The sequence below is a fragment of the Anas platyrhynchos genome, chromosome 4, assembly GCF_047663525.1.
Source record: "Anas platyrhynchos isolate ZD024472 breed Pekin duck chromosome 4, IASCAAS_PekinDuck_T2T, whole genome shotgun sequence".
NCBI classification, from domain to species: domain Eukaryota; kingdom Metazoa; phylum Chordata; class Aves; order Anseriformes; family Anatidae; genus Anas; species Anas platyrhynchos.
This window is the reverse complement of record NC_092590.1, coordinates 54,356,012-54,369,230: the sequence shown is the minus strand read 5'-3', so window position 1 is coordinate 54,369,230 and position 13,219 is coordinate 54,356,012. Positions and strand designations below refer to the sequence as shown.

At 35.5% G+C, this 13,219-nt stretch overlaps 1 protein-coding gene across 2 annotated transcripts in view; it reads right to left on the bottom strand.

The window, feature by feature from the left end:
- KCTD8 (potassium channel tetramerization domain containing 8) overlaps positions 1-13,219 on the bottom strand; it is a 91,664-nt gene that overhangs the window by 36,592 nt on the left and 41,853 nt on the right. The window contains exon 2 of one of the 2 annotated variants that reach the window (XM_072037654.1): positions 6,703-7,950. The exons of the other annotated variant lie outside the window; for it this stretch is intronic. Coding sequence (XP_071893755.1) covers positions 7,790-7,950 — 161 coding nt within the window. The 3' untranslated portion in view covers positions 6,703-7,789. Of the gene's footprint in view, positions 1-6,702; positions 7,951-13,219 lie in introns of those variants that run through there. 2 annotated transcript variants of the gene reach the window in all.

Sequence of the window (13,219 nt, the reverse complement as noted above, 5' to 3'; positions counted from 1 at the left end):
TAGAAAGAAATGGTGGTACGTAAAATTGTGGTACAGCTCCAATTATGCCAATGTAATATCCTGGGGAGTTGTAAAAGCTTAGAAAATTTCAAATCAATCTCCTGTTCAAAATAAGCACAGTTGGTATACTCCATCCACCATAATTGGGTGGGATCTAACCATGCTCCCTCTCTTCTAAACCAAATTGGCTCTGGATGAAGTTGAAGATTCAGTGATTCTGTGAAGACTTCCTTGCTGCCTGGGACTAATGGACTTTTCCTGATAGAAAAAAAAGGACATCCCAGTAAACCAGAGTCACTAGTGCACCTTCTAATTCAATACTGATTCCTTCTCTGCCTTCCTACAAGTAATTACAAAAGTAAGTAATGGCGCTATTTTTCCACTGATAGTTTGAGAAAAAAATTTAGCAATACCTAACATCTCCAACACTTGAATGGGAAAAGAGGAAACTGACTGACCCCATAGCTATTTGATGGTTGGGTACACGTGATGGAGCTAAATGCCTGATAAAGGCAGGTGATGTATCTTTGCAGCAACATGTGGCAGTTTGGGATATCCAGGATGCACATTAGGAAAAACTTCTGCACCAGGAGGGCAGTGTGACACTGGAACTACATAGCTCAGAGAAGTCATGAAACCCCTTCCTTTGCAGTTTTCAGGATTCAGCTAGACAAAGCCATGTTTGACCTTGTATAAGGCTGGTGACAGTCCTGCTTCTGGCAGAAGACTGAACTAGATGACCTTGGGAGATTCCTTCCAGCCAACATTTCTAAGATTAGATGAGAATTACAGACATAGATAGGCCAAGTAGGATGCCTTAAATCAAGAAATGGAACAATATTTGTAGAACTGGAAGTCAGATGGTTTAGAGGCATTTGAATCTCCTTCACTCTGGGATCATGTATTAATTTCTAATTAGGTTCTTCAAGTATGTCATGTTCATCAATCCATCATAGTAAAGCTTTAGCCCTAAGGAATCTGTACCTCTCGGTGAGTTTGTGAAAATGAGATCTGAATTCCTTTCTCCTATTTTTAAAACCATTGTTAATACCATAACGTGTTACAAAAAGGTGACAGACTAATTTTTTTCCTGAATTGGAATTCCTCATACCCATATTTTAAAATTCACTAGATATACTATTGCAGTCAAATCCTCAGCTGATGATATAACACTCCAGATGAGTTCATTTTTAAATCAGTCCTTCTAATGCTTCAATCTTTTCTGTTTAAGAGCTGAAATGAAAAAATAAAAAACATACACTTTAAGCCACTTGGGTTTGAGACAACTCTGTATGAGTACTGGTAGAATAGAGAAATTAGAACACTTGTAAGCAACTGAATTAATAAACATTTATTCTTCATGAAACAGAACCATACATCTATGGACATTAATTCTGTAATTAACATAAGTTACAATAACAACGTTGGGTAGCCAAATGACACTATTTACTAAAAGATTGATTTTAATAATTCTCAGATAAAGGAAGTAAATTTGGGATTCTCTCTTTCCCCCAGCTTTTAAAAATTCTAGTGATAAGAACAGCTCATATGGAGTCAATTAGCTTCCCTTTTTCTATGTTGATGTCAGTTTTGCAGTTATACTTGGCATAACAGCTTTGATTAAGCATTTTATATAATTGTAAGCTTCCTGAGGGGACTTAGAATGGAGCTATCAGGTGCTTGGGTTACATTCCAGATGGCAAGAGATTTGCTCAGCTTCACACTCGTCTTCCCACTGATGATACTAAAACACTGTGGAATTCATTTGCAAGTAATTCCGGGAGCCATCAGGTTGAATTTCAAAGAATTTTAAATATCATCAACTCTGCTTAAAAAAAAAAAAAAAAAAAAAAAAAAAGCAGAGTTGCTGTGGTTGTTTTTTAAACAATTCCCAGGTTTTCCCTTGAGTAATTTTTAAACCCATGTCTGCATTCATTACACTCTAAAAACACTGCTGCTGGGGTAAGGCTACAAGTGAACTGAAACAGCCACCTACAGTTAATCGTTTCCCATTCCTAATCAACGTGAAGCTACATGAAGTAGAGTCAACATTATCTAGAAGCAGATAGGTATGATAAGAGAGTCAGGAGAAGGCAGCCCATAATCAGATACATTTGGGCTACCATCACACCTGGGCTCTATTTAGATGAACATACTTTAACATAGAAAGTTAGCTTCTGCATGGAAGGAAAGTTAGGAAGGAAGTAATCTCCCCTGCAGACAGCAATGTTAAGGACATGTGGAAACAAATCTTGGGATGCTGATGCTCCATATTCTAGAGAACTGCAAGTATGGAGGGCTGCGAGGACAAACAGAATGACCATTCTCAGAAATCCCTAATAACCTGCTCCGTTTTTTTGATGTTCCTAGCGGGCTGTCAATTGGATATACAAGTTTCTGAGTTGCAAGAACATTTCTATGTGTGTTTATAATGTGTAATGATAGAGGTGAGCTGGCTTCTGTATTCTTCCTATCCCATGAAAATGGGTACCTAGAAGGGGACTTGAGCACTGTGGAAGTATTTACACACAAAGCTGCATTGCCCAAATTCTCTTTGGTGACTGAAGATTACTAAATTCAGTAGGCACTGTTTTGAGTTTAGAAACACTGCTTCTGGTATACACAAAATTGACCCAGTCTTAGCCTAGTTCCTGTTTTGCCCGAATTTGGCATTATTTGACTTCAGGCATCCTAAGAGACCTCATCCACTGGAGTTTAGGCTCAACAAGAATTGAGTCAGGTTCAGCAAGAGAACTGTTTTTTTCCCTCCCATGCTGAATAACACATGGCTGTGACAGCTTGAGGATGTCTGAGGAAGAGGAAGTGGCTGTGGATGATTCAGTGCTGTTTTTGCAGCAAATGACCAACAACCACAAAGTGACTGTCCTGCAAGAACTCTTTGAGAAAGTGGCTACAGATACCCAGTCAGAGGAAGGTGGAAGACCAAATACATAAAGTATAGGTTGACTTGACGCTTATAGCAGAAACTACTGGGGGAATGGCACAACTTTGAGTGGACTTCACTAGTACACCAGTAGACTGTAGTTTTCAACTGAAGATTCATCAAAATACTGTCTGACATAACTCATTATGCTCTGTAAAACAATCAAGCAATGTAACTGTAGGTAGTGATTTGAGAAATTAGCATCAGCAACGTAGTGTCACACTGTCTTAACAGTGTAAGTCAAAGCCAAGGAATTCTGTTGTTTTTTGTTTTTTTTTTTTTTTCAGGGCACAGCTATTTCGAATCCCCCTTGCCTCTGCGTGAGCAGAATAGAAAAACATTGCACTGGAACATCTTAATTTGGTAACAGTACAAACATGTATAGTTTCATTCTACAAAAAGACCTCTGCTTTCTTATCACTAACGTTTGCAGGTGTTACCTTCAACTGACAGGAGAAGAAAATGTTAAAATGATGTTTCACAACAGGGGATTTTTTGAATCAAAGAATCAAGTAATGTTAAATACAGAGTAAAGGTCAGATGAATACGATCTTGAAAGATCAGGATGATGAACTGCAAGTCTTTAAAGCCTCTGAAATCTCAGAAAAATTTTAAAAAGAAAGGTCAATAAAGGATTTAGTCAATTTGCTGATGAGTAACACTTTAATGAAAAATAAATCTTATGTTCTATCAGATGATTAAAATGTCATGCCTGAACTATATTACTTTCCACAGTTGTAGCAACAGTTATAGCTACATAATTGAGAATTAAAAGAGTTTTTTCAACTCAAATAAGGATTTTATCAGACAACTATTAGAAGTTTTAAACAGTGATGTATAGGTTTACAGAATTTTTCACTAAAATAATCCTTAGAAAACAACACAGTAATAATAGTAAAACCCCTATAAAGCTGAAGTTAAAGAATTAATATACAGCCGAAAGGATATAACTTTAATAAGATTTTAACTTTGAACCCTGTTTTGAACTTACTATAACAGGCTTTTAAATGTATTAGTACTGATATTTTTTGTGTGCTTAGAGCTAAACTCTTAGTTCTAACTTTTTAATCCCTCGGGTTTTGTCTGTTGGTTTGTTTTCAAACATGAAAATACCAGCCCTGTATTTGAATGAAGTGAAGCCTTCAGAACATAAGCATCAATTTTAGCCCACTGCTATTTGTCCTATTGATTAAAACGAACAAACAAACAAACAAAAACCTTAACTAAGCCTGACGTGATAGGAAACAACCCAACAAACAAAACTGTTTTCTGCCACCTTGGATATTTGAACACAGAGAAAATAAAGAAGCCATTCTAGGAGTGACTACTTGAACATAAACAATAAAGGTTTCCTTTTCTGCAGTTTTTGCAGATGTTTTTGTTCAACAGAAGAGTCAAAAAAGCATAGAATTCCTTTTTCCTTCAAGGAAATCTTCAGGAGCAAAATAAGGCAGGATAGCAGACTTCTGCAAGTTTGCTTGTGATTCAGCTGATTTCAATTTATGCATTTCCTTTTCTCTTACCTACTTAAGTTCTGTGAAAGATAACCATTTTCAAAAGAATCTCTGAAGTTATTCTTTCTATAAATAAAACTGCCAATAATTATCTCATCCCATCTAGAAACTGCTGTGTAATTATGTAGCATCGAAAAGTTAGGAAAGTTAGATTTCAATATAGTAACTATTGAGACTTCATTTGTTCTTCACAGACTTTTAATCTATCATTAATGTTTTATAGAATGTAAATGCAATCACTCAGTTTACACAAATAATTATTCTCTATTCCTATCGAAAGCATATAATCCACAGGCAATAAAAATCATTTTAAGCTCCACTAATTCTTCACATAAAACTATTTTAGAACCTATGCATTATGTTTCCTCATACTCATGCTTTGTCACTGCCAATACTCGTCAGAAATCTCTAAAGAAATCACATTCTTAGTTCATCTCAGAGCAATGTTCAATTTTTTTGCATTTGCATTTTATCATTCCTCCTGAAATAACATAAAGGAACATTGTAAAAGTTTACTTGTTGTTCTTGTATGGATAACCCATTGTTATTTGGCGAGGTTTGAGACCAAGTGAAATGCCAAGATGTTATGAAGACATCATAAAATTATTTGCAGCTATATGACGATACTACATTGATGTCTAGTTGAGAAACATATTTGTCATGCTTTCAGATACTTATTCAAACAATAAGTAAGTTTCAGGTGCTTATTCAAACAATAAGTACCTGAAACCTGATTAATAATAAAAAATAATAATTTAAAAAAAAAAAAGCATCCAATGGATGTCTTCTGAATTTTCATTCTTGCAAAGTCTTCCCTGCTCAATTTTAAGACCTATTCCCTACCTCTGAGATGGAAAAGACGACTATTACCTATAGTGAGATGAAATGGAAAGCCCCATCAAGAAACTTTTAAATGCATGAGTAATTTCATAGCTAAGGATGATTCCTCTCTTTTTGGGACTATAATCAGTCTGAGACTAAGGCAGCCTGACTGACTTGCTAGTCATTTCAAGTAATTAGAAAATTTGTCGGAAAGATGTATTGATAATGAAACCATTCTTCTAGTGCTTTTTCTTTTAGCGTACACTTGTATTGTCCATTGCCTTTAGTTGTTTCAGGAGACACACATGAATGTTTCAAATAAAAATGCAGCAGCTTCTTAGGAATTTACATTACATATATATTTCAAAGAGCAATTATGGGTAAGATGGTCCCTGGCTTCTGTGAAGCTGCAAAGAGCTGCAGAAAAGGGATAAATCCTCCTTAGCCTGTCTTGTGCAGTCATCTGGGAAGAAAAGCAGCTCTGATTCTGAATAACATAGCGGTGCTTTCTGCACTTTTGAGCAGAGAGGAATCTCCAGACTGCTCGGACAATCCCTGGAAAGGTGGAAGGAAGTGAATCTTCTGTTCTCTTTTAAGAGATGTTGCTTGAGGTGTGTATTATCTGCATGTCATGCCTTTGTGAGGTCATTGAAAGGATAAGGATTTTGATGAAGGATTCAAAGGAAGAAAAGGAAGTACACTGGAATGCTGGGATTACTAAAACTCTGTTTCATGTGACAGTCAAGTGTAAATAGACCTGACTCTGTCCCGTGTCAGATGTTTCTGTGCGGAGGAAAGTAAATCTTCAGCTACTCTAAAAAGAAGAAAGGAAATTGGGAAGATAAGAAAATAGGCTTTTTTGTTTGTTTGTTTTTCTTTTGGTTCCCTGACTATAATTTCTGGGAAATAAGGGCCAAGTCATCACTTGTAAATTGGTGGCAAATATTAGCATAGTCTTTACCCTCAAGGCAAATGAGACAGCTCAGATTAACAATGAAAATCTCTCATGACAAACAGTAAATACAGGGTTGTCTTTTTTAGGACAGAGGCTCTGGGTCTGCCTACCCAAAAGTTCCAACTAAAATGCATTGAAGTTAGCAGTACCCTTTTTCCTAAACTTAAATAGCATCACAATGAAATCCCACAAACGCTCAAACTATTCTAAGAAAATTGAGTGTTCTTTTTTTTTATTTTTATTTTTTCTAAATGGACTCTTATAGCAACATTGTCTCCTTATGTCAAAAATAATTTTGTGATGAGAACTTTCACAACAGTGAGAAAGAATTTAAGGACGATGGGAAAATATATCAAAGTATGCAACACTGCAAGAAAAGGAGCAGCAAATCAATTTTGGCTGTGATTTTAGGCCAATGTTTTTATTAACTACTCTGACAATCACAGAGTGTCACCTATGGTAGAATAAATGTTAAGGAAGAACGAGTGAAAAGGAACAGAAAATACAGAATTAGACTATATATATTTTTTTAAGAAGTATTTACAAAAATGCACAAATCCCATGTTTAAGTTTTCAGATGTGCATTTTTCCTGAATACAAACCTTGTATAGTGAATGACAGATACAAATAATGTAATTTTTATATAATTTTTTGCAACTAATAAACTAAAAAATACCGATGTCACAGGAAACTGAGAAATTTATGTGTAATCATAGAAAAAGAATATTTTGACATAGAAATGACAACAGTGTAGCTTTAGCTTTTATTCATGGAGGTGTTTTAAACTTTACTTATATATCTAACCTAATAGATATCTTTATCTAATAGATATCTCGTATAAATCTATTACTATTCTCCATGCATCCCAGAGCTCTGTACATCCCTAGATAGCAATGTTTAGCCATTTCACATTTATTAAGACTTATAGGGAAGGTTAGCACTGTCCTTTCATACTGAATGCACTTCTTTTGCCAGAATGGCCAGAGAGCGATCTCCTTCAGCTGAGCCCCTAGCTATGCTTTTTTTGGTGTTTGTGCATCCATAGCATAGTGCCAGGCAAATTTTCACTGTCACATAACCAGTTGATGCTATACCACCAAAACGAACAAATACCACCAAAACTATACAGCACCACTCTTGATTGAAGAAGACGAGAAACTTGAAAGCTCCAATGCATTCCTAAAAAAGACTTATAGTAAAGAACCTGTAAATCTTGTTAACTTCTACGTAGCTCTTACTACAACCAGTAAAATTCATACTTTCATGCTAATTCATACCAGTAAAATTCATACTCAAAACATGACGAAAAAAAACCCTAACACTATCAAATCAATTATTAAAACTGAAGCTGTTTTTATTGTCTTGGCCTGAAATACTTACTGAGTTTATGAATTTTCCATAATTGTACCTAAGGAATTAAAAACGTGGTTCTAACATGCATTTCTGCTATTAACATTTTTATTCTAATGTCATTTAAATTAAGTAATTTATACAGTTTTTATCCCTAAAAAATGAGGTTTATTTTTTATTTTCCAGGATAAAGAGTTATCAGTTTTACAGTCCAATTAAAACAATCATTGTAGCGGGCACTTTCCAGTTGAATACTTCCCTCTCTGCCCAGGTGTTTACACGTCCCTTGACATATGTCTCTCTTCTTGCTAAACATTTTTTCCAGCCAATGGTATAAGTTGGGTTTTCAAGTGCTGTGACTGAAGCTATGAAGGCAAGGAAATAAAAGATGAGCAGGTTCTCAAATGCCTTTATATTTCTTATTTCTTTCTTTCTATATTCCCTCTTTTCCATTTTACGAAACAATCATAAACTCATCAGCCATCCTGGGACCACAAACGTCGGGTGGAAGGTATTAGCAAATCCCAGTATCTCAGGAGAGGCTGTACCCAGAAATATGATCGGTGTGGTTGCCCAAGAGACAGCTCAGTACAAAATGCTTCTTACCCACATCTGCCATAGGATAAAGTTATAATCAAAAAGCCTCCCATGAGCTCTCATGCAGTATTCTCTGAGATGCAGGACAAAATACGCCTGACTTAAAAATTACTCCTGTAAGCAACTTTTAACTATGTACAATGCCCTTCTTCTGTCCAAACAAGCTTTCTCCCCAGAATACCATCTTTTTTTTCCTTACTTGTGAAACATCTTACATGATTCACTTTTTTGAATAACATCTTACATAGATAAAAAGTTTAACAATATTTTAATACAAAGAGCCTTTGCATAATTGCAACAGAAAGACGTAAAGCTAATATTAAATACAAAATTGTGTCACATTCTATACATTAAATCCAGTTCAGTTCTGAAAGAGTATCTTTAAAAGCCTCCTTGTGCTCTCCCAGTATTTATTTTTGTGTGAATTAGGTTCATCCCTCCAAATTATGGTAGTTGTCAACAACTTTAAACTACTTGCAGTGGATGAGGAATAGGAAAGCCATCGGCACTTCTGAGGTTAGCAGCCCAGACAGAGCACTAGCCTGATATTCTGTCACCTGTGAAGATAGGATAGGATAGGATAGGATAGGATAGGATAGGATAGGATAGGATAGGATAGGATAGGATAGGATAGGATAGGATAGGATAGGATAAAACAGTTGGAAGGGACCTTCAAATATCATCTAGTCCAACTGATGTCTGTATGGCTATTGCAACAACCCTAAATTAATAATATGCCACTCCACCAATGAATAGCAAAGGCTCTGAACCCCACAGTTCAGCCCATATTGTTTTGAGCATCCCGTAAAGTGAGAAGATGCTCCTGATACAGAGACAACAATCAAACAGGCAATTAAACTAACAGATTAATAACTGCAATGTTTTAAGAAAGAACAATTCCTGACCTCAGTTATACCAGTACCAATCTACTGTAACTTCCCCATAATTCATTAATGTTTTGTTTTGTTTTCTACAAGGTTCCAGACTAGCTATGAAATACATCTTTTATTGTTCATTAAATATATATACATATATATATATTTATATTTATATTTTTTTTTACATCAATCAATTCAGTTTTCTGGATTCCAGGATGCTAACAGACATGAGGACATCTGTGACAGAAAAAACAAACAAACCTCACTTCTAGAGCTGACAGCTCACATAACTAATGCTTCATCTACTGTATGATCTATTGGAGACCGTGATCAATCATAGCTGCGATCTTCAGACTTAGGCATTCCAATTCATGTAAAAACTTTGCAGTGTAACACAAGACTATGAAGAAACTATTATAATTATCTGTTACGAGTGCTGTGTTCACTGAATATGGTCTCCATCATCTGCTGTTTCCTGGCATTTCCAGGCATTTCCACCTTTCCTCTTCTTCCTCGCCCAATAAGAAATTAGAAAACTATATCAAACAGTACCAGACTATTAAACCATGCCCCAGTGACAGCAAGCCTACTGCAGAACTCCTCAATATAAGACAAATATTTTGTTGATAGTTGCATATGACAAATTTCATATCTCATTTATTCAATCTTGTTACATATACTGTCACTATTAACAGTTTCCTGTAGAAAACCATTCATTTTGCTATATTTTTCAAAAGTAAAAGATGCTTTTGTATAATATATTGAAGTCAATATATGCACTGTATTTTTGTTGTCCATTATGCTAATATTTTATTCTGAAACAAATCTCCAAAGGCCTGCTATAAGCAGACAGCAGATGGAGCTGATGAATGCATCCATATGTAATCATGGCTGTTTTTATTATTTTTAGTGGCTGGAAAATTTACATAAGAAATACATATTATATCCATGTACCCATACTCATTTCTGATGTACTCTGAGAAGTTCTCATGTTAGAATCAAAACATGAACTGAATGTATTTTCCATTTTCAAGGAAGATTAATTCTTCAGAAAGGTGCACCAGAAGACTTGGGAGCATTCACTCAGCAGTGTTGAATGTTGCCTGTGAGGATGTGAACTTTTTTGACTTTGTGGAAAGTCAGTGACGATGGAAACACTTAGGGCTTTGATGCTAAAACTGACCTTTGATAATTAGTTAGAAGAAGGGAAAAAAAGCAATCTATTACATGCATGAATAACCTTATCTTAATTGCCAGCAAATGAAACCAGCCTTCTTTTTTTAATGCCTCAGACTTCATTCACCTTAAAAACTTATGCTTATACTTGCAAGTTGGTACTTGCAGGAAACTGAAGCGTAGGAGAGTTAAGATGACTAGAGCCAAATGGACACATTTTGACACTGGCATGGATAGACCAAGAAAGAGTAAATGCTTTGATGTGAATCCCAGCTCAAGTGAGAGGGCACATATAAGGAAACCTCATTACAAAGCACTGACTCTAGCAGTAAACTGTTGCCAAGAAAAGGAGATTGGGTTTCACTCAGGTAAAAATGTTAAATTAGCACTGTGCCAATTCAAGATTTTGGTTTATTTTCACATCTATCTCTAGAATGAAATAAGGCTATATGGTAACATGAGTGGAATATTGAAAGAAATATTATTAAATTTGGAAAAATAATCTTCTGGCTTCAGAACTTGACATTTTTACTGAAAATTTCACTCATTGTGGGAGTTCACAACAGTTTGGTAGCCCCCATGCTCTTTTATATGTTTTCACATGCACGCAGGTTTTCTGAAACCCCAGAGTTGCAGAAGTCATATGAATATAAGTCCCAGCCAGTAACAATTGTAAAATTTCACAGCAGGGTTTGCTGTTTCTACCTGGTGCAGGATCCTTGGGGTTGCTGCTACTGGCTTCTGGATAAATGCTAAACCACAATTAGGGTCCTTTGCCCACCACAGAGAGTGAAAGCAAGAAACACGGGGAGGAGAGAGAGAGGAGGAAAAACAGATGCCTGCAGCTAAAATGCCTCATGTTGTGTTTGAGCAAACACACTGAAGCAATGCAGCACTATTTCATCAAGGTTTTCAACGGACAGCAGGCAGTTGATATCACTCACAACTAATCATATTGACCAAAAATAAAAATAAAAAGGAAGAAAAGGAGGGGGGAGGAATCTGAAAGCTACAGAATTGTAGCACCCAGAATGGTTAATTACCAGAAACTTGGAAACAATACAAACACAGCTCTGAATTATTATTACCTTTTTTACAACTCAATGAAAAGTTTGTCAATTCCACAGAAAGACATACATGTATAGCCTAACCTACACCTCCTTATCAGTTCTGGTAGTCTGAAAGTGTCTCTCTCTAAAAGTGCATTTACTCCCAGTTTGGATTATGAAACTATTATGGAATATTTAAATTCTCAATACAGTCTTAATACATGATAGAGTTATTTTAGGATATTTAAAAAGGTAGACTTAACTCAGTATGGCAACTTCTACGTTCTATCTCTTCTGCGAGACTAGGTACAGGGGACAGAAGTCCACTAGTCTAAATACATAAAAGATATTTTAAAATAAATCATACCAATTCCAAACATCCAAAAACAAAAGGCAAGTCTAAAACAATCATAACAGTGGCTTTAAAATCTTGACAGGAAGAAGGAAATAGGATTTTTCTTTTTACTTTCATCTGTGTGAAGTACACCTTTCAATCTTTTCTTTGCTATCCACAAGAGCCAGTACTCATTTTAAAATATAATTTAAAAGCTTGAATTCTGGTTAATTAGATGAATACAGGAACTTGGTTTTGACTTCTGGAGGAAGAGGACTGATGTGTGGTAGGAGACTCTTGGTAAATCATGGAATGTCATAAAATCTGGGGTGAGAAAAATGTTATATAATTTTTTTTATATATATAAATAGTTGTACATTTATAAGCCTTACGCTAATAAAGTGTTAATTGTATGTGGCTCTTAAAGACATTATCTTATAAACAGATATCAAAACACTTCAGGAAAGTAAACAAGACCAGTACAACTACTTTACAGATAGAAAAAATGAGTCAAAAAGGATCGAAACAACCTGGCAAAGGGAGCATCCAGCAACAGCCTCATATTAATGCTACACCTCAAAAATCCCACAGAGGTATTCCTTACCAAATACTGTCTCAAAATAGGAATCCATATGCTTATGGAATTTAGTCATAGACAATAAATTGACCACCTTAAATAAAAAGCAAACTGCAAAGCCATGCAGTGTCTTGCAATTTGCTCATACATTTTTTCTAAAAATCCTGTTTCAACAGCTAGCATAACCACCTGGTAAGAACCATTTTCTGCAAGCTTCAGATTTGATCCAAATATAAAAACCTGTTTATATTGTCTTTTTGATTATGCAAAACTTTCAGGACTTAAATCAGAGTAAAAACACACCAAAAAGAATCTAATTGCTTTGACTCTGTGTCTTTCACACCAATGAATTAAGCAAGGGCAAAGTATAAAAAGAAAAGGGAAAAGTAGGAAGGATAATTTCAATGTAGTGATTAGATTCCTCACGTACTTGTCACTAAGGCACTGTGAAACGTTAAATCATCGGAAGACCCAGCCATAGCACAGCTGTTGGTAGTTTAGCAGTGTGATACACCAAGATCTCCCTCTCAGTAACATTTCTTTGTCTTTGCTCTAAGCAGTGGAAAAAATCAAGGGGTGGCATATCGTTAAACTGAATTTATCAAGTAGAATACATTTTCAGTATTTAAATACTTGTCAATTAGCATCAAAATTTTAGGATGTAATCCTGGGAAGACATATAATTGTGATCATCTAAGCCATCCATTTAGTCCTTGTGATATAAAATAACATACCTTTATATAAAGTATTGCATTGCTGTCGCTATTTTTGCAATAGGAACTTCTTGGAATCTCACTCTGACTACATGGGCAAGGCAACATTTCCAAAAACCCATGTGGACACTTCATGCAGGAAAAGCTGGACATAGGAACATTCACAGTTTTCAGAATTACAGTACAAGGTTTACAAATGTCAGGGATTTGGGAATATAAAATCATTTGGCCAATTATTTACAGGTTACAATTATGGCTGAGCTATGATCTGCCACATACAACAAGATGTTAAATTCTGAACGAAAAAAAA